The following is a 23,043-nucleotide window of genomic DNA, read 5'->3' as shown; positions in this document are numbered from 1 at the left end:
AGTGCAGTAAAAAATATGTTATATAAAATGAGCAAAGCAAAACAAAGTAATAAAGAAGTGGGACAGTCTTAGATATAAAAATGCATAGAATCACAGCTTTAGCATACCATGCTGTAAGAGCACGTTGTAAAGTTATCTTCTTAGCCAGTGTAAGAGTTCAGCAATCTCATGTAAAACTTAAATGGAGGGTCAGGGATTGAAAGGCATGATGCATATACAAGCCTGGTTAACAATATTTCAGACTTTTCTAATAAATCATAGAGTAGTAATCCAATGTTATATGTCACTCTTATTTAATAGCAAAATAATTTATATTATTTAAAATCTTTATATTCAGCACAAGTTCTCTTGAAAGTCTTCAAAAAATGTTTTGCAAAGATGATTCGGGATTTCAAAATAATAAATATAAACCATACCATGTTGTTCAAATAAGTAATATTTTTTATATAAGCAAACAATAATTAAGATAAACTACAGATGCTATTGCTCCATATTAAAACTAAAAGACAATTAAGTTAAACTTTTCTAGTTGGTGTAGAAAAAGCTATAATCATCTTGGCAACAACATTTAAATGGCCATGCACAATAATTCCTTTTAGTGAAACACACAATGGAAAAATCAGTTCTTTCCTAATGATTGTTGTTGATTTATGGTTTGCTTTCCTACGACAAAACACCAAGATAGCCCACAGCACTACCATTTTCTATCACTTTTATTGCAAATGAAATAAAATCAGTCTGTCAAATATCATCTGAGCTTAATTCACCTATTATTTATTCTTGAAAAACTTTATACCAACAAAAATCAGTATAACAATTGACTGCCTACTTCTGCTCTAATTATATCATCAGTTGCTCATTACTTTAGCTAGTGAAAAAAAAATATATCTTAATATGACAATTCAAAGATCTATGTTGAAATATATGAGCATACTTTTGAATTATACACCCCAAACCTGGAACTTATATAAAGAAATTTGGATTTAATGAGCATCGAGGAATTAAAGATCATTACTTTATATTGGAAATATATGGGTATTTCAGATTTACAATCTTAGATTGCAGAAATGCATTAACTTTCTATTTATGAGGTGGTTTTACATTGACAATAGAAGGCTGATAAAATTATTTCACATGATTAAATTATTAGATTTCTTTTAAAAAGAAAAGGAATAATTATGATATAGTAGATAAACATTTGTTTTCTTTCTAGTCCATCATGTTTGATTCTTGGAGATTGTCTGGAAAAGTTCCTGCAATTTTCTCGGTAAGGTTTTTCAGAAGTGATTTGCCATTGCCTCCTTATTAGGGTGGAAAGAAAGTGATTGGCCCAAGGTCACCCAGCTGACTTTGTGTCTAAGATGAGACTGGAACTCATGGTCTCCCAGTTTCTAGAATGATGCCTTAACTACTACATAATATCTGTGATAACTATGCCATATCAGTTAGAGTATTTTTAGGAATGTGCAAATTTGCCTAAGCAATTTTCTTTGCCTGAAAAACATTCTGAGGAATTTTTGCAACATTCTTCAAACAAGCTAGTTGTGTAAGAAAGGCTATGTTGCTTTATAAGTACTTTATAAATACTTTGTCAGCTTCTGTCTAAAACAGTGTTCTTACAAATTGGCAACCTGAAGTTATGTTGGTTTTGATCCCAGAATTCCATAACAAGCAGAGGGAAATCTAGGGAATTAGGGAATTGAATCCACACATCTTAAAGTTGCCAAGTTTGAAAAAATACTAATTTAACTGTTGCTTGCTTTTCTCTTTTCATCTTTCCTTTTGCTTACCTCAGCTCTTGTTGATAAGAAAAGGAGATGGGAAATGAGATAAACCTATCTGAAATTATTCTTATTAATAATGTACATTTCCTCTTCAAAATGTTTTGAAATATAATTAACAAAGAAAGCAAATTTGCACAGCACGCCATTTTTCCACTTTTGACTTTGAAAAATACTACTTACCTCCAGCATTAAGGAATCGTTTTCCACTGCGGACAATCGGGTATTTGTCAGACAATCTTTTATCAGGCCATATCAAGCCATCTGCTGCAAATACAACTTTATGATTAATTTGCTGAAATTTCTTCAATAATTCCTCAGGTCCTCCAGCAAATATAACATCATAACTAAAGAGAGTAGAAAAAATGACTGGTAAAAAGCATTTCTACACTTCAACAGCAGCATTCAACATTGAAACACAAGAGAACAATTCTACCTTTATAGTGTAAGGATTCAAGTGTTATTCAGATGTAAGCTTTACATTTATAAAAATGAGACAACTCTATTTTTTTAATCTCATTCGCTTAGCCTTAAATAAAATCAGGTTATTTCCATGTAACAGAGTGAGCGCCTGTTACTCGTCCCAGCTTCTGCCAACCTAGCAGTTCGAAAGCACGTAAAAATGCAAGTAGAAAAATAGGCACCACTACGGTGGGAAGGTAACAGCGTTCCGTGTGCCTTTGGTGTCTAGTCATACCGGCCACATGACCACGGAGACGTCCTCGGACAAGCGCTGGCTCTTCGGCTTTGAAACGGAGATGAGCACCAGCCCCTAGAGTCGGAAATGACTAGCACATGTGTGCAGGGGAACCTTTACCTTTACCTTAATGTATTTCCAATAAGAAGAACTAAAGAGCCTCTTGCTGCGGGTGAAGAAGGAGAGTGCAAAACTTGGGTTGAAACTTAACATTAAGAAAACCAAGATCATGGCATCTGGCCCTCTCAATTCCTGGCAAATAGATGGGGAAGAAATGGAGGTAGTGACAGATTTTGTTTTCCTGGGCTCCAAGATCACTGCAGATGGGGACTGTAGCCAAGAAATTAAAAGACGCTTGCTCCTGGGAAGGAAAGCCATGGCAAATCTAGACAGCACACTAAAAAGCAGAGACATCACCCTGTCAACAAAAGTGCGTATAGTCAAGGCTATGGTCTTCCCAGTTGCAATGTATGGCAGTGAAAGTTGGACCATAAGAAAGGCTGAGCGCCAAAGAATTGAGGCCTTTGAACTATGGTGCTGGAGAAGACTCCTGCGAGTCCCTTGGACTGCAAGGCGATCAAACCGGTCAGTCCTAGAGGAGATCAATCCTGACTGCTCTTTAGAAGGCCAGATCCTGAAGCTAAAACTCAAATACTTTGGCCACCTAATGAGAAGGAAGGACTCACTGGAGAAGAGCCTAATGCTGGGAAAGATCGAGGGCAATAGAAGAAGGGGACGACAGAGAATGAGGTGGCTGGATGGAGTGACTGAAGCAGTAGGCGTGAGCTTAAATGGACTCCAGAAGATGGTAGAAGACAGGAAGGCCTGGAGGAATGTTGTCCATAGGGTCGCGATGAGTCGGACACGACTTCGCAGCTAACAACAACAATTTCCAATACTGAGGCCAAGAAGGTGGAAAAAGGTTTTCTGAAAGAATTGTAGAGAAATAGCGTGGGAGAGAGACCATTTACTATGCATTTCAGTATGTTCCTTCTACAACTGAAACCAACGTGCAGAAACCTCAACATTCCACAGAAGTTTTTTTCTCCTGTCAGTTTTATTTTTTGCCGTATCTTCCAGGCTCCTGAGAAATTCCATTGAATTCCCCATGGTGTGTTTCAGAGTTTACAGTGTTGTTTGGAGGTGGTAGAGCTGAAGCTGTTATCTTCTATTACACAAATTCCTAACGTTCTGAAGCCTCTCTGGCTGCCCACACTTCTTAGTCCAAAACATGTCATGTAAGGAGTTGCCTCATAGGGGCTTATTTTAGGAAGCAGGAAAGCTAAGAGAGGCTGCAAAGCCTCAGAACAGGACATTCTTCCTTCCTGTCCTATACTTCCAAATTCCACCCAGGATAATTCATGATATTACATGAACTACTACATGATATTATTTACTTTTGTTATTTTTATATTTTTTTAATCATTTTTTTTTTCTTTTTATTGTTGTAAGCCAGCCAAAGTGGTCCCAGGGTGTGATAAATAAATTTAACAAATAAACAAACAAGCATTCATTTCTTTCACTTTGAAAGAAATTTCAATGGAAATTTTCTTTCATTCAACCTAAATCAGGACTGATAAGACAAAATGCATGTAACACACTGGGCACTGGGTATAATGTGCCCTGCGTTTTACATGAGCAGAGAGAAATCAGTGGAGAAGAGTTTCCAAAATAGTAGATTCTTAACCTTTAATTTGTATTCTCAAACAAATCCCAGATACATAATATCTAGCTGTCCCCTGCTTAGTAGTAGCTTAAAATTGTCCAGGTTGAAAAACATTATCCTTAGATTAGAACATGTTCCAACAATATGATTCAATCCCATTGAAGAAAATCTCTACTCCAGCACCATTGTGATACCCGTGCCATACTTTTTCTTCAAGTGCAATTGATATAACAACAACTTGATGAAATGTAGAGGCTGTCTTTCCTTAAAGATATAACATTCATTGCTTATATCTATAACTACTGAATTATTGAATTATTTATTGTGTTTTTGTGTGTGCTTGTTTTATTCCTAAAAGTCCCACTGCCACTCTTCAAATATTTTCAATAATCCCTATTCACCTCTAATGAACATATAATTCCACTGAAGCAGTACAAGCCAGAGTCTTAACGGGTTTCAATTTTGTTTATCTCCTCTTCTCTACATTATCACAAGACAACTGTATTGTAGATGCAAATACAACATCTACAGTCCCTTGCAGTTTATACGTTCAGTCCTTCAAATGGATATGGAAAAGAATTTTTTTCTTCCATATTTGTAATCATAAATCATAATAACAGAGTTGAAAGGAACCTTGGAGGTCTTCTAGTCCAACCCCCTACTCGTGCAGGAAACCAACTCAGACAAATGGTTTGTCCAATCTCTTCTTAAAAACCTGCAGTGTTGGAGCATCCACAACTTCAGAACATGGGTTGTTCCACTGATTAATTGTTCTTGCTGTCAGGAAACTTATTTATTGGTTCTCTCTTTGATTACCGTATTTTCTGGTGTATAAGACTACTTTTTAACCCATGAAAATCTTCTCAAAAGTCAGGGGTCGTCTTATACGCCAGGTGCTGAAAATTTAGGGACAGGGCTGGCTGGAAAACCTGGAGCGGATCTCCCATTTAGTCTGCGCAGGGAAAGCGGGACCAATTGGAGAAGAAGCTGCAGTCTGTGATTTTTTACAGGCTGGGGTCTGGCGTCTTTCCTTCTAAAGTTGAAGAGCAGCTGTAGTATATCCCAACTTGAAAGGCAGGTGGGGAAGGCAGCAGCCAGAGCAGCGGCTTAGCTCTAAGGACACATTTGACTCAGGAACTGGGCAGGCTGGCTGGAAAACCTGGAGCGGATCTCCCATTTGGTCTTTTTTTTTAATCCCATTTATATCCTGCCCTTCTCCGAAGACTCAGGGTGGCTTACAATTTAAAGCACAAATCAATGTGCTTAGCAATAGCCTTCATTCTGTGTATATGCCTGTTTATTAGGGCTTTCACCCCGCCCCAAGCAGCATTATTACAAAGTCAGCATATTGCCCCCAACAATCTGGGTCCTCATTTTACCTACCTTGGAAGGATGGAAAGCTGAGTCAACCTTGAGCCTGGTGGGATGCGAACCTGCACTAATTGCAGGCAGCTGGTGTTACTTAAGGCTCTGCGCAGGGAAAGCTTTAGAGTGAATTAGGAAAAGTGAAAAAGTGAATTAGGAAAATAGGGAACGGTTGCTGGAATTGGGTATGTGTAGTTTAACGAAGAGAAGGGTGAGGGGTGACATGATAGCAGTGATCCAATATCTCAGGGGCTGCCACAAAGCAGAGGGAGCCAAGCTATTCTCCAAAGCACCTGAAAGCAGGACAAGAAGCAATGGATGGAAACTAGTCAAGGAGAGAAGCAACCTAGAACTAAGGAGAAACTTCCTGACAGTTAGAACAATTAACCAGTGGAACAACCTGCCTCCAGAAGTGGTGAATGCTCCAACACTGGAAGTTTTTAAGAAGAGACTGGACAGCCATTTGTCTGAAATGGTATAGGGTTTCCTGCCTGAGCAGGGGGTTGGACTAGATGACCTCCAAGGTCCCTTCCAACTACTACTTCTTCTTCTTCTTCTTCTTCTTATTATTATTATTATTATTATTATTATTATTATTATTATTATTATTATTATTATTATTATTATTATTATTATAGTTTAATCCACTTGCACTGTTTTATATTTACATGTTTGATGACAGCCTTATGTTTATAAGTGACAGTTTTCCTACTAAGCACCTGCATGTCATAAGCATTTGAATTAAAATTACCATATTAAAATCAAATCTGATGTTTTTTAATTTTTATTTGGTGTGCATTGGAAGAGGGGTAGTCTTATATGGCGAGTATAGCCCAAACCCTATAATTTAACAGGAAATGTAGGGGGTCGTCTTATACGCCCAGTTGTCCTATACGCCGGAAAATACGGTAGTTTCAGTTGAATAGGATTGTGCGGAAATATACTTTTTATCTATTCTTATTTTCTGCTTTTAATGTCTCTACCTTTTTAATTTTTCACATTGCATTTTCATGCTGCTGCTCCGGCTGTATGAAATATTTCTGGCTTTTTTATTTTCATCTTAGTCATGTCCATGAAACAGAAAATGTAATTTTGTTTCGAACCTGAAACAAACACAGAGTGTCTCTAAAGTCTTGCAAAATTGTTCTGGATTGGCCATTGGCCACAGCTGGGCAAAAAGAAAAAAGAAATTGCAGAACTCTTTGTGCTATTTGGATTTTGGCTAAAATAAAAGCTGCAGGGATTCTGGAACAATCTCATAGAATAAGAAGGGCAAGGCTATTACACATCCTCTCTCTACTGTCCTTCCAAAGCATCTCCCAATGCAGCATAACCCAGTACTTACAATTCACCCCCCCCACACACACACACTTCAAGTTCTTTTCCTTTTGGTGGCATATTTCACTTCCATCCCATGGCCTTTCTTTTTTTGCCTCCTTCCAGCTGCTGTCACTCATTTCCCAGAATTGCACTTATCATTGCCCTCAATATTTCAATGCTTTTCCTTCCCTAAAATTTTAATGCTACACCCTTGCCATTTTTCCATTTTCCCCCTTTTTAGTATACTATTATATAGTTTCAATACAGTGATATTTGTACAGAATTGATTAAAATTACTAACATTCTATTGTTTTTATAAAGTATTAGAAATAAAAAAGATAAAAATGTTCTATCAGTATTAATTATAAGTTATAATATTGATATTACATGCTTAAATTATCTGACATTTTCATATGCTATTGAGTATAAGATAAAAAAAAGAAAAACTGCTGCAAATCACATCAAAGGATATTTTTTTTAAATGCTATAAAGGTTTTGATCTGGAGCTAGTTACTTAGTATTGAAGCCTCCATTCTATAATTGCTAATGAAAGAAAAGAAAAAAATAAGATAAGGAAAACCAACTTAGGCAGAGGAGGAGGAGGAGGAGGAGGAGGAGGACGAGGAGGAGGAAGAGGAGGTTGATTTTTAACTTCTCCCTTTTTGTACATTTACCATTTAGTATAACAAGTGCCACCAGAGCAAAGGAGGCTAGCCAAAATAAACTCTTTTTGGTACATGCATGGTAGGTTTGTTTTTAAAAAGCTAAAAATTATATTATATCCATGCCATATGCTATCGACCAACTTGTTTGTAGCAGTAACTTTAAAATCCTAATCATGGAAAAGTATATTAATGCAGAGCTTAGGAAAAGTTAACTGAACTGCTAAAGGTCCACTGCTTCTTGACCAGACCATGTACCACTTCAGAATTTTGTTACAACACAGATAAAGTGAACATTAGCATCCCTTTGAATGGAAAAGTTTGGGTTGTAGGATCAGTAAAAGATAATAAGGTTTTCCTTTCCAAACTGATATTAACACCAGGCCTATCAATCTATTTTTTATGAATTCATGTATGGAGTACATAATGCACCATGTTTAGATGATTTAGAAGGGAAGTATGCTAAGAAAAATTGACTACCAGGTTTGGAAGTGAACTAAGTGGCAATTTCCTAGTTTTTATTTTCTCTCTCTGTCATCTATACATGTAAACTGAATCAAGTAATACTATATATATATATCCCCTTGAGCTCTTGTAAGATAAGTAGATAGAATATGAATGCTTATTAAGTGCCTGTTAAAATCACAAACACTTATTTGGTGAATTTGGGTCACTTTCTGTATCTCTTTCCAGTATAATTCAGAGTAAATGTTAAAGCTTTTAAATCAGAGTATGTTGCCTTAGGTCAGTGATGGCAAACCTTTTAGAGACTGAGTGCCCAAACTGCAACCCCAAACCAACTTATGTATCGTCGGGTGCCAGGTGAGCGTGGCCCATTGGGTGGGTGTGGTTGCGGTGGTAACGGCAGACTGGGTGGGACTAAAAAGTTCAATCAATCAATTCCAACTTTGCGAGATCTTTTTTTCTTCCTGTGAGAAGTTGAAATTGATTAATTGAACCTTTCTCTTTTTCTGCACACGGTGGCAGAGGCCTAAACCAAAAAAGGTTTTATAAAACACAGCTGAAGGTCTAGGACTGGGGCGATGGTGCGCGTGCCCACAGAGAGGGCTCTGCGTGCCACGTGTGGCACAGGTGGCATAGGTTCGCCACCACAGCCTTAGGTTCTTAGTGACTAAAAATAAGACAGAACCATTGAATATGCAGGCTGTATTTGATTCTATTATTACAATGGTTGCAATCCTAAATTTCATTTAAAATCTGAAAAGAATCTCAAAAATCTAATAACTTTCATTATTTTTTTTCCTTTTAAAAATGAACTAATTGAATGTAGAATATGTTAACTACAAGGAATATCCTGAATAGAGAGCAACTAAACATGTACCTTTGTTTGCTCACATCAGACTCCAAGAAGCATATCAAAATGAGATTTAATGTAGAGGTTAAGATACTGGAGTAGAAACTGGGACACCATAAGTTCTATTTTTCTGAGGCTCTTAGGCATGAAAACTGGCTGGATTATTTTTACAATTTTACTACAATCACTCTTTCTTAGTCCAACTACCTTGAACTGTACAAAAATAAAGGCAGCATAATCATCTTTAAGTAAAGAGTGATCAGAACTCTGTCAAAAAATGAAAAGCTTTCCAAGTTAATTACTAAAATACATACCTAAAGTATAAAAAAATCTTAATTATAACCACTACAAAACTGCCCAGGATTAAGTTTGCTGACTCCCTCTTTCCCTGAAAAAGCCTGCTTGAGAAATTGCTCTATGATTCATTTAGCTATTTCCAGTTTTGTGTTTACACTTACTATAATATATTCCTAGTAATTAAGATAAAAGGAGAATGTAAACTTATTTGGACATTAAGAGAAGATGTGTCCTTCGGCATATTAGTGAGGAAAGAAATGTTCCTGGTATTTTACCTTTATCAACAACTTAGAATAGAATTTAAAGTCATTTTAACAGAGTAATAGAATAATACGGTTGGAGGAGATCTTGAGGTTTTCTAATGCAATCCCCAGTATTTGCATATATATAGGGTAGGAGGCCTAATATGTACAACTAAAATGGTCCTATAGTTTTATCTATATTCCAAAGATGAGAAATGTTTCCTATAATTCAGGAGTAAGAAGTGTTTCATGCTATGGTCTGCACTTTTGAACAGCATGTCAGAACCTTCAGTTCAAAAAGTGGGCAGGCTAAATACAACCCCTAGGTTTCCATTAATTTACATTTCATTAACATCCAATTCATTTTAAGAGTTAATATTATTATTCTTAATTAATTTCATAATTCAACATCTCATATTAAACCCTCAACTTAATGACAACTGTGGAAAACTTTGAGAGTTTCACTTAATACTTGGAATAAATTCTGTTCTCTAAGGACTGAATAGGGCTTAAGCTTTCAGCACAAACTGATGCATCTCACAGATGTTACTATTTAAAACATGTATTACTTTGCAGAAACTCAATTCACATCTGGATATATATTTCGGGGGGGAAAAACTTTAAAGAATGCCTATGGTATTCTATGCCTGGACACCTAGTTCAATGTATATTGTTGGGGAAAAATATTGCTAAAGTAGTGCTTTTCCAGGAATTACTACAAATCAAAATGAAAAGGTATAGCACTCTCCATAATATTCCAAATTATATAAATTATATTATATTATATAAATAATATAATTACATATTATTCCATTTTTTTAGAATAAGATATTTAAACATTTTATTTATATTCCCTAAGAAAGAACTTCATGACTAATTCTAGATAAATGATGATGGTGGTGGTGTGTGTGTGGAATTACTACAGGAATTACTACAAATCAAAATGAAAAGGTTTAGCACTCTCCATAATATTCCAAATTATTTAAATTATATTATATTACCGGTATATAAATAATATAATTTCATATTACTCCATTTTTTAGAATAAGATATTTAAACATTTTATTTATATTAAGAAAGAACTTCATGACTAATTCTAGATAAATGGTGGTGGTGGTGGTGGTGGTGTGTGTGTGTGTGAGAGAGAGAGAGAAAGAGAGAGAGAGAGAGGGAGGGAGAGAGAATAGATGATATGGTCTCTATTTTCTTTTCAGAATGTCAAAACATTTCTTTACATCATGGTATAAATGGGAGTTTCCACTATCTATCTGTCAGGATCAGTAGTAATCTCTAGAGTTCAAGTTTAAACTTACAAGAAAATTTCATAACCCTTTTACAACCTGAAATATATGACAAAAATGCAGCCATTATTTTGCTCATTAATTTTATTTTTTAAAAAAGATTTTTTAATTTAAAATAAAAATAAAAAGGTAGCTAATTCATCCCTTCCATGGTTTTTAATCAGCAAAGGAAATCATAGCAATGATCAACTAAAAAAATATGATTTCTGGTTAAAATTTATTAGTTACTCCATTAACTATCCATACAACAACCCAAGGTTTATCCTAATTGTGAATGAACAGATATGTGTCTTCTACATAATAATAAAATCAATAGAGACCTAAATTCACAGTCTTTCTATGGTCATCATGAACTTATTTATTTGTGCCTTTAAAAAAAGTAATCCATAACAATGGAAAATATAAGGAAGCTCTAATTTCCAAAGTTCTAACTACCTAACTACAAAATTCACATTTGTCTATCAATATAAAAACTGTATAATGGAAATTCAGGCTCCTCAAGAATCCCAATATTATTTCTCTTTCCTGTTGCCAAAAACATTCCAATAACTGCTCAGAGTCCCATAGGTAAGATCGATGGTGTAGAAATGTGATAAATATATAAATTCCACTGGAGCTTTCTGCAGAATGCTCATTGATTTATCTAATGTTATATTGTTTGTAAGCTGCCCAAAGTCACTGAGAGTGAATGGCTGGCCATATAAATCTAATTAATTAAGAAATAATTCCGGAAAATTTCCCCAGGCTGAATTCTATTCTCCCTACTTTTGTTCTCAACAACTTTTAAAAAACAATACCTTTCATTCTAAAGAATTTATTCATGAAAACTTTTGTGTGAAGCATTGGTATACCTTTCTGCCATGATACATAAATGTTACAGAATAAGATGCAACAGACCTCATAGAAGGGAAATGTATACGTGCATTTCATCCTTGTGCATCGTGAACATAAATTACAGTCACAAGATGCTGGGTGGCTACACGTCTCCATTTCTCCAAAAAATTCTGACTAGCATGCATGCTTTTAATCATAGCAAGCAAATATTCTAATACTTAAGGGTTAAAAGGATGCTCTACTATTAGCGTCAGAAAATATAGCAACAATTAATTATATCAAAGGTTGTGGGGAATTTTACAGTAGAGTGTTAAATTTGCAACAGTAACAAAGTACAACACTTAAACCAGAAGCAGCGTATCAAATATGGTATATTACGTAATAGAAAATGTAACATCCAAAAACTTAGAATTGGAAAATAAGACATTTCAGATTATTAAAAGTTGATGACTTACACTAATTGAAAAGAGCAGATTTGCAATACCTATTAACAAGCTATGACTCTTGTAGAAGGGCATATAATGAACCTAGATTAGAAATTTGATAAACAAATAAGTGAAAATCCATGGTAAATGGTAACAGTGAATTACTTCGGTAATCCTTCCCAGAAAAGCACATGATTCAGTCTTCAGAGGCTGAGCTTGTCTTGAGGAGTTTTATCTTTTAAAAGCTACTAATCCTATTTGGAGTCAAAGAGACAAAGAGGTGCTGTTTTACAAAAGGAAAAGAAAACAAATTCTTTTCATGTTCTAAGAGTATGGTAAGAATATGCGGGAGGGAAATCATACATATACATATACATATACATATACACACATATACATATACACATACATACATACACATATACACATACATACATACATACATACATACATACATATATATATATATAGTCTTGAGTGTTTTGAACACCTTGCCAGCCCAAATACGGGCCAAATCTTTTTTTTAATATATATAGTTACCAAGTAGGTTTCTAAAAAAATTCACTTCACACTTTCCCCAACTTTTGGCAGAAGGATGAAAGAAAAGAACTTTGCTTTGGGATTTCTTCTTTTTCCAAAAGCTGTCTGGTTGATGCTACAAACAGCCCTCTGGGCAAGTTCAGCAAACCAGAGACTGAGATAAAGAACAATGCAAAAGAAGGAAAAGGTGACACACAGACAGGAAAGTGGTAGCTGGCTCAGACCTACATTTTCCCTCTTTCCAAAGCTGAAAGTAGAAATGTTAAGCCAGTGACATGATCCAGATGCAACCAAGAGCACAGCTTTCCAGACAGCATTTTCTTCACCACAAAGCAGAATGACCTAATGTTGTTGTGCTGGCTTCTTCTACCCTTTCTCTGTCCCAGAAAAAAATCATCCAGACTATTTGTTAAAGCAGTCAGGCAAAAAAAAGGGGGGGGGAGGAATATGTTGGGATAGCCAGATTGCTTTTGTTAATTTGTTCTAATTACTGCTTTTTAATTAGTCCAGAGGTTAACTGTGTGATGACCACTTAACTTCTCTAAAAGTAAAAAATTATTATAAACAAATATTTTATTAACAAAACAAAGGCAAAGTGGGATACTTAAATGCCCCACTACATCTCTGGAAATTAAACACACTTTGCATTTCTTACAATATCAATGACAAATGTTAAAACGCTTGTCTGATCCAGAGATATAATCCTTTTTGTTTTATATTTATAGGAAATATTTCCAAAGCAGAAAGAAACGTAGTATCAAGGTTCATGACTCAGCATCTGATTTTCCATTTCAGAAGGTTGGCAAGTTGCTATTATATAGCTACAGTTTCTATGCATAATAACCTCTTTGACATCGTCAAGAATATAACTGTAATAGTCTTTGAAAATGTTTTACATCTCTAAGTCCACTAGGGAAAAAAAAGCTGGACATAGAAAACAGATTCTATCTCTGTTCCTCAAGAAAGACTTGTGCATCGGAAAAGATCCAACATGATGCAACAAAACTAACAATATTATGACTTTCCAAATGACTAGAATGTGAAACCCAAAACAAGGAATTCTTCTTACCAGTCCACATACATAACCACCAAATCTTCTTGATCAGCATACGTCTCCAATGCAGATTTTAACAGACGTACTTTCTGACCTCCACCAATAGAATTTGGTCCCTCTCTTCCTTTCCACTTTTCACCTTTGCCTAAGACCTAAAAAAAAGAAATAACATTGTTTTTATTTTCTGATTTTTTTATTAAAAATATGTTACCATCATTTCAGTAGTTAACAGGAACACGGACAACTGGGCTGGGTCAGATCCATAGCTGCTCTTGTTTTATCCAGTTCTGCTTCAGATTTTTACAAAGGGATCTTTCCTAAACCTGCCAAAGATTGAATGTGTTGAAATCAATCAAGATAAATTTCACACTGTTTTTCAAACTGAATCAGGTGACAGAAAGTATACAGTATTTCTACCCAAACCTAATTTTTACATTTCTCATAGCCATTTTTAAGTTGTGAACAACAGATTCAATTTATTTATTTATTTTACTATTAATAGCAACATCTACTGTGGGTCCAGTTTTGAAAGTGGAGTGATCTTGATTGTTATGTATGTGTGTATATACAGTATATATATATACACACATACATAATATATATATTCACTATTTTGAATAGAATTCAGACAAAAACTGACTTAGGACCACTTCTTACACTTATGATCATTCCAGCATTCCCAAAGTCACATTATCAGACTTTACGTGCTTGACATCCAGCATGTATTAACAGCATTCCAAGGCCTTGAATTATCATTTGCAACCTTCTTAGGGAACATTGCCTTGCTTAGCAATGGAAATGTTGGGCTCATTTGTGGTCAAAAGTCAAGGTCTAGCTGAATAAGAAAGCTTACCAACTTGGAAAAATAATAATAAAATAATCTCCAATTTCCTTTCTCCAGATCTAAGAAACTTACACTCCTACCCTTATCCATTCTGTACCATCATTCTGTTTACAGTGACCATCTGCCCAGGTCACAAAATATTTGCCTACAAAAATTCTGTTCTATTCTAAGAGTTGTAAACTCGCTTGCCCTTGCACTAAGATAATGCTGTTTGTAACTTCATGTGAAAGAAAAAATGGGGGGAGTTACTATAGGGTTAAGAATATTATCTCATATTTGATAACTGGTGTCAGTGGTTTCTGTGGTTTGGAATACAGAAAATTTATGAGTAGTGAAATGCTGACTTAATATGGATTAACTTTAGAAGACATGATATTTCAGGAGTGTCAAACTCAATTTCATTGAGGGCCACATCAGCATTGTGGGTATGGCCAGGGTGGGCATGGCCTACTTGGTGGGCATGGCTAGAGTGTGTACGGCCTACTGGGTGGGCGTGGCCAGCTCCACATCATTTGCCTATGGGGGCCTGGGCAGGAGTGGGACAGATCTGAGGGCCTCTGGCAGAAGGAGGGTCTCTGGGCCAGGGCCAAGGCAGTGGGGGCCGTTCCCTCACTGTTTCCAGGATGGCTTCGTGGGCCACATGAAACCACTTCGCAGGCTGGATCCGGCCCCCGGGCCTTGTGTTTGACATGTCTGTGATATTTGAAAGAATGTATATATACATAATAGGCTTCACTTTAACTTTTCTTTTTCTTTCTTTTAAGAAAAGAATAGTTGACCCCTGACTCCACTTGTGTTAAAAGAACTGATTGATATTCACTAACTTTTACCACATATGCTTGGAATTAAAATATTAGAAGAACTAAAAGTAAGGGTAGACTGAGGAAAACTGCTCCTTTCTGTGCAAATCAGGAAAAACTGTGCAAATCAGGAAAAGCTTCTAGTGCTTTACCTCTATCTCTTTCCATTACACTAATGCCTAAAAGCCTAAATATGCTTTTACACTATTGTAGCTAAAGTACTTTCATAATACTAAGCTGCAGAATGTTACATGAGTTTACATGATCTGATATTTACTGAAGTAGCTGGTTGGGAAGTTCAAAACAATTGAGCAGGAATCAATGTTTTGAAAGCTACAAAACATTAGAACAAACATGGTCTTTCTGTCTTCCTTAGTCCTTTTAATAGAGATTACAAAGCTTTTCTCAAGCTGGTAACTTATGATAAACTAGAAAAATGGGAGAAAGCTCATACCTGATGTCCAGATTTCCAATCAGTATTTAGATTGGTATGAAAAGTAAATTTGGTTGTTTTTAAGACCTTATAAACTAGTTTAAAAACAGTCAATAGAATCTAAATATATTAGGTGAATCAATTTTTCTTTGCACAGATGAACTGTGTTCTTTTATTCTTAAATGTTATATTTTCTCCTTTTTAAAGAGATACAATGTGAAAATAAGTGGCACATGTATAGCGATCTTCCACTTGATCAGTTGTTGCTTATTTTAAAGTTGCTAAACCATAACTGTGTTTGCAGTCTTTTAAGCATACAATTTCAAAACATGTGCCTAAGGCCTAGGCTGTTCATAAAGAAGAGTTTACTGGCAACATAACACAAAACACAATCCAGTTTCAACTCCAAATTTTCAGTATCTCCTCAATACTAATTGGATAAAAAAGTTTTTGTCTTAGATCAAAGGAAATCTGATACATCATAGATTATGTCCTGAATTCACTTTTAAATGATGGTGCTAAAACTAAAGAGACCATTATCTGTGTATTCATATTGATTAAATCAGAAAAACAAGTATCTCACTGAATCTAGGAGCCAGAATAAAATCATCAAACTAAAAATAAATTGTACTGAAAAGGGAAAGGGTGATATTGTTAATATGAAATTATGGAATAAAAGGGAATATTTTTGAATCATAACAGATGCAAGCACCATGAAGATAATTGAGTTGAAACTCAAAGAGGTAATATTTACAGACTGTTAAAAATCTTGCCAGCGTTTCAGTCTATAACTCTATGAAACTGTCTCCTAAAATGAGTAAAAGGCTGCATCTGAAAGATTAAGAGCTAGGCAACACTAACAAAGTGCTATAGGAGGGAATATTATTGAGCTGGCAAACACATGCAGGACATGGCAACAGAAAGATTTTCTGATTTCATTCGATTTTTATTTCAGCATAGTATAACCTAATTCATAAATGCCTCATATATGTTCGTCCACAGAGTGGAAATTATCTGCAACATCATGAAATGGCACACAATACCTTTACTGTGTAGTTGAAGTGATCTGCTGATTGCATAAATCGGTGGAAGCCATCTGTTTCTTTGGTTGCGATAGTTAGAATTAAAAGCTTATCTAGTGAAGGAAAAAAAGAGAAGACATTTGTTCCTGACTGATGAAATAAGATAGCTGAAAAATAAGGAACAATTGTGAAGCTGCCCAAACTCATCAACATCTCATGCAATAAATAAATCTTCATTTCACCTTAATTACTTCCATTCCATTTTGAATAACATTGTGGAAATAATGAAACTTTGATATATTGTATGTATGGCTTTTGTTTGGAGGGACTATAAATTCAATTCATTTCTGGTATTGTAAATAAATTCATGGTCTTAAGAATTACACTAGATTCTAACTAAATCATCATAATCCCCTTGCAAGCCAAAAACCTGCTTACTCCTGTTTTATCTTACCAATAGTCTTCCAAATATTCTCCTTTCTCAGGAATTAAGAAGCAAAGGGCTCCAAGTGTGAGATACAAATAAGAGATGTGCTTTCTGTAACCATATGAACATCCCTTTGTTCTAATCACTTCATAGCAAAATTGTCTAAATGTTTGCAAATATTCTATTCCAGTCAGAATACCACACAGGGAAATTTATAAATTAATATTTATCTATACTGTTTTTAGTTTTATTCCTTTCTATTTCATTCTTAGTCCAGCCTAGCTGAGTGGGCAGGAAGTGGGCAGAAATAGCAGGAAGAAGGAATACTTGGTACATTTGTCCTAGTGGTGGAATTCAAATAATTTTAACTGGTTCTGTTAGTCGTCATCACCAGTGTTACATGCCTCGCATATTCATCATCACTGCATTGTCATCATCACTGACATAACGTATATTGCACTGACATTATCACCGGCATGACATGCATCGCTTTGACGTCATTAACAGCATGACACGCCTCGTGGCCTCAGTGTCACCAGTGTGACACGCTTCGCAGATTTATTCTAACCAGTTCACCAAACTCAACAAAAATTTAGGTATTGGTTCTGCTGAACTGTTGCAAACCAGCTGAATCCCACCACTGATTTGTCCCCCTTCAGCTACTTTAAAGTGATAAAGTCAGGATAAAAATCTAATAATAATTAAAGTAATAGGTCTGTTTATGTGTCAAAAGTGCACAGGAATAGACATGCTGCTTTTTAAAGCACCATATCTTTCCTCTTGTTTCTACTCAAATCTGAAAAAAAACAGAAAAAGTAGTCTGCTTTAAGGAGTCAAATGAATGAAGCATTTATTTTTTTCACTTACATGGACATGTAAAAAAAGATATGGTTGCTTTAAAGAGATGCTGTTCTTATATATATATATATATATATATATATATTATTTTGAATGCACACACAACTTCAGAAAAAAAACATGATGTGGATTTTTAGGATTACAAGCAATAAAGCAGGAAAGACTATCTGGCCATATATTAAATTCAACTATGGAGATCTTACTTGTTCATCAGGACTTCTGAAGCTAAAAGTAATGTCAGTTTATAGTTATTAAGTTTCTTCTTGTGACTTTATTAATAGCTATTACATTTCAACTTTAAAAAAAATGCAAGCATGACTGCATTTTAAGTTTATACTGCTCATTGTGTGAAAAGGGTTAATTTAATTTCTATTATTTGTATGTGTCAACTTGCAAACTCTGTATTTTGAGAGGCAACAAAAACTGCTAAATAAACAAACAGCATTCTCCTATATGAAATTAATTTAATCATATGTTGCATCAAGCATTAATGTGGTTGCTTGGTTTTGTTTAGAACCATGTGTGACCCGGGCTACTATGATTTGTTCACCAAATTATGATTAAGCAAACTTCAGCTTTTGCAATTTATGAAGCCACCCTCTGGGAGTGACAAAACAGTGATTATATGTTAGGATTTATTAACTCTTAGTGAAGGTTGAGAGGCAAAAAAGAATCAATTTCAACAGGAATTTAAAATTCAATCATTTGGATAAAATTCTATTGCCTTGCATATAACTTGGTCAGCAAACCTCTGAGGGTAAATTCTGGAAAGGCAATATACTCTATACTACTTGAAACAATGATGAACGAAAATCTATTTTCTACTTTATTGGAAACATTCTTACTCTGCAAAAAGGTTTTATTTTTCTACGTTATTCTCAAGGTGTTTCAGAATTTCTTTAAACATTTTTGGTGGATTTATTTTCTTTTCATTGTTATAAACTAGAGGATTCAGAAAAATGTTTAGCACACAGCTAATATTAAATACATTCAGAATTCTAGTATATTGTCGTTTTATGACTTAAGTAATACTTTAATTAACTACTCTCCCCACTTCCATCCCCCCACTCCCACAAAATACTCCAAACACAATAAACCATTTACTTAAATTGGTCTTTGGACAAGTATAAAGTGCATTTTCAATAAGTATGGGTTATTTTACATATTTTTAACAGGCTAAGATTATTGTATGTATAAATCCTGTCCTAAAATTAGGCATCAATTAGTTAAGGAACAGTATTTTTAAACATTGCTAGTCATCCCAAGGAGAGGGACTTATTTCTTTCTTTAGATGTACCCTTAGCTTTTTTCACAATTGTCCATATTGGCTGAAATTATTGGGAACTGAAATTGAGCAAGATCCCCATTGGTACAAACACAAGTTAAAATATGGCTAATTTCACAAAAATGTGAGAGCAAGGTGCTAAAAGTAGGCATTCCCTTGAAAAGCTACATAAACACTTTGACCAAGAACATTCTATATCAACTTTATCCATTATTTTGACCTTCTGTTATATTGGATTCTAAGTCCCATCATGCTGTTTGGAGATGATAGGAAGTGCAGCACAATGAAGGCTAGAAGCTACCAAGACAGGCTGTCCTATATATAACTGTACTCAACAGCCACGTGTCTATAAAACTTTTCCCATGAACTATTTACAAATGCAGGTATGGATTATGTTCCTACAAGTTTATTTTTATCCATCTAAGTCATCTACTCAATAGCAATTTTAATAGTAATTTTAGTAAAGGTTATGAAGGGTTATAATTAAATAGATAAAAAATTAATACAAACTAAAATATGAAATAAAAAATGCAAAAAAGAAAAAAATGCAAAAAACAGAAAAGAAATAATAATAATAATAATAATAATAATAATAATAATAATAATAATAATAATAATAATTTTATTTATATATATATAAAATAAGAGTATAGCAAAGAAAAAAGACATATATAAATGAATAATTTCACCCTTCATCATTTTAGTATCTTTTCTTAAAATATAACTAATGATTTCTTCTTCCCATATCCTGCCTCATATCTATAAATAAATCCTTTAAAAATCAGTTTGGTTAAAAATGGTTAAACCAGGAGACTGTGAGTTTTAGTCTCGACTTAGGCACCAAAGCCAGCTGGGTCACCTTGAACCAATCACTCTCTTAACCCAACTCACTTCACAGGATTGTTGTGGGGAAAATGGCAAGAGGAAGATGTATTAGGTATGTTCGCTGCCATGAGTTGTTTATAAAATTAATAAAGGTGAGATAGAAATAAATAAAATAAATAAAAGCCTCATTGTTCAGGCCTAATAAGCAAAACTTTACTAGGGCTACAAGAGATAACAACATATCTACTTCAACCTTGGTCAAATAAAGCAACATTATATTTGTTTCTTTTCCTTTTAACAATCTTGACCTTTGAACTTGAAAGAGAGCTTTTTCAAATAATGTCCTGGTTTCTTTTTATTTTTTGTTCTCTCAAAATTCTTTAAGGCTTTAAGATTTTTTTTGTCAATCAAATATAGAAAAATTATAGAAGTCATATAATTCCAATTTAGCATCTTTTTCTGTATCGTTCTTGTAGTTTGCCATTTCTAAGTTAAACTCAATCTTGTCAGAAATAAACTTGTTCCTCTTCCATAACTTCTTTTAAATGCAATTCTATCTACAAAGGCAGACACTTTTAAAATTAACTTCTGGGTCCATTATTGAAACATATCCTTCAATATGAGAATGTTAAAATACTTTGCTTCTTTCTATATTAGTAGGTCAGACTAAGCTTCTCTAGTTTTTACTTCATTCTGGTTCCCTCTAAGTGTTCAACCTTTAAATTCTCATCCTTTTTTTAAGGGAAATCAAAACAAAAGCATTTTCCCATTATTTCAAACCCATCAGAAGTCTTAGGCTATTTTTTTCACTTTCCTCTCTTCTTGTGAGGAGCAACTGTCTGGAGCACTTGTAGGCAATCTGTATTAGATGGTCGCAAGAGGTGGTCTTCTCGCTAGCAATTCATTTTGCTGTGGTTGTTGGCTTCACTTCAGCTCACCATTTCTTGCCTGGATGTCATGCTACTTATGCAGTAATTCAGAAAGACCACATTTTCCATATTGAAAATCAAATGCTGGGCTGTTTTGTTTGATCAAGAAAAAATATTTCCTACAAGAAATTAACATTCTTCTTACAATAATTGCAAAGTCTTCATCAGATTTACATTATATTTAATCTATGGCCATATATGGAACTTCTTTTTTACATCCTAAAGTTCTGTAATCAAGTCAAGATTTCAGTTCTGTCACTGTCTTTTTCAATAATTCACTAAAGTTATTTTATTTTCCAAATGTGGGATTAAACAGAAACTTAATGGACACTTTGAAAATACAAGCTATAGGACTGCATTGCATTATAAATCTTAATTTAGTGTAGCTAACATGTAGCTAACATATGCTTTCTTTTTAAACCTTTTTAAAGGATTGTTTTTATAGTTTATGCAAGTTGATTGTAAATTATTACATCAACTTGAAGACCTGCTTTGAGCCAAATTTGACTTCTTCAAAAACAAAAGAGATCTCTGCATCCTTTACCTAACTGACAATTCTTTTCAAAGTAAAGATTTATAAATGTTAGCACCATGCACCTTTCATGCATTTTTAGCTTTCACAGGAGAAAATGCATGCCTGAAATAAAAGAGATCATCAGGTTGAGGACAATATAACTCCAAGTACCAACTGAAGGAAAAGGATTGGGAAAGTTACCCCCTGCTTTTAAATACCCCTAAGTATCTGGGGTAACATCAAAATGCTTAGTTAAGATGGACCTTGGCCAGACTCAACCAAATAGTTCTGATATTTTAAGCAGGGGTAGGATTCAACCAGTGAACAATCGGTTCTCTGTATGGATGCCACTTGCAGAAGTCCATTCTGGGCCTGGCAACAAAAAATTAGCTACTGGTTCTGCCAAAGTGGTGCAAACTGGCTGAATCCCGCCACTGATTTTAAGGCATGAAACATTTTTATTTATATTAAATATGTGGATAGCTGATATTACTATAGTTTTACATTGAAATTAAAGGTTTTAAAAGAATCAGCAGAGCAAAGAAGAGATTTCCTGAAACATACACTGATAACCTACTTGCCCATTTGAGTAGCACTTACTGGCACACAGTGTAAACTGCAAATTACAGTATTAACATAATATTCAAATGTATTTCTAGTGCCCAGCCAGTTCACAAAGAGTAAAGGGATTTATACATTTCTCATTCCTACTCTTCCTCCTGCCCACTATCCCAAATGACATGTCATCCAGGCACTGTGGTTATACACAACCAAGCTATTTGGCAAGGAAGAAACATTTTTTGGGGAATTTGGGCTTAAAGAAATCTGAATGAAAGAGGCATACACAAAGCCCAGCAATTTGTCCAATATGTACAGAGGATTTTCAGTTGTGAAAGGTATGGATTTAAATCTGTTGTTCTGGGATGGTTTCCATAACACATCGCATTTACATTTGATAATCAGAATACCGTAAAATATCTGCATCTGCAGATGTTATTCAAACTCAGGACAGTAAGAGATAATGTTATGAAGTTAGATATTTTAGCCAGTATTATAAGGTACAGTAGGAATGATTACCAATGTTAAATGCAGTTTGACTAATCCTGTTTTCTCAGCATGCAATCCATAATTCGAAAATTAATCTAAAGTTAATATTTGCTTTCTGCTATTTCTTACCCCATTCTATTTATTACTGTGTCCATAAAACTGAAAGAAGTCAAACTTATTTTGAAGAGGCCTTACACTTTTATTTTAAAAAATGTATTTGAGCGGCCAGCCTCCTCATCCTACTCTACTAGCCACAGTTTAGAGTACAAATGAGTGTGTCTTCTCCACGGTAACATTTGCTCTGTGGAATAATCCTGGCCATATATACTACTCAGTCCATTTCCCGCACACCTTTGCTCCCTCCTCCACCCACTTCAAATGATTGCCTGGCTCTTCTATAAAGTAAACTCCTGTTCATAAAATAAATTTTAAAAATCTGCACTAATGAACATAGTTTATAAAAGTCATGTTTTTTAATACTGGCCCAAATTCTATACACATACCAGTACTGGCATAAATATGTGCAAGATCTAGGTAATTGGAATAAAAAAAATATCCAA

At 34.7% G+C, this 23,043-nt stretch overlaps 1 protein-coding gene across 1 annotated transcript in view; it reads right to left on the bottom strand.

Annotated features, from left to right (window-relative positions):
- The window catches only part of PLOD2 (procollagen-lysine,2-oxoglutarate 5-dioxygenase 2), a gene marked incomplete at its 5' end in the record, with an annotated part of 54,366 nt that overhangs the window by 24,855 nt on the left and 6,468 nt on the right, over positions 1 to 23,043 (bottom strand). Inside the window, 3 exons of the mRNA XM_081328518.1 lie at positions 1,965 to 2,128; positions 13,515 to 13,651; positions 16,620 to 16,711. Of these exons, the coding sequence (XP_081184644.1) occupies positions 1,965 to 2,128; positions 13,515 to 13,651; positions 16,620 to 16,711 (393 nt within the window). The remainder of the gene's footprint in view (positions 1 to 1,964; positions 2,129 to 13,514; positions 13,652 to 16,619; positions 16,712 to 23,043) is intronic.

The sequence above is a fragment of the Vipera berus genome (genome assembly GCF_964194415.1).
Source record: "Vipera berus genome assembly, chromosome: 5".
NCBI classification, from domain to species: Eukaryota; Metazoa; Chordata; class Lepidosauria; order Squamata; family Viperidae; genus Vipera; species Vipera berus.
Note: the sequence above shows the minus strand (reverse complement) of the source record. Positions and strands in the feature narration are given on the sequence as shown.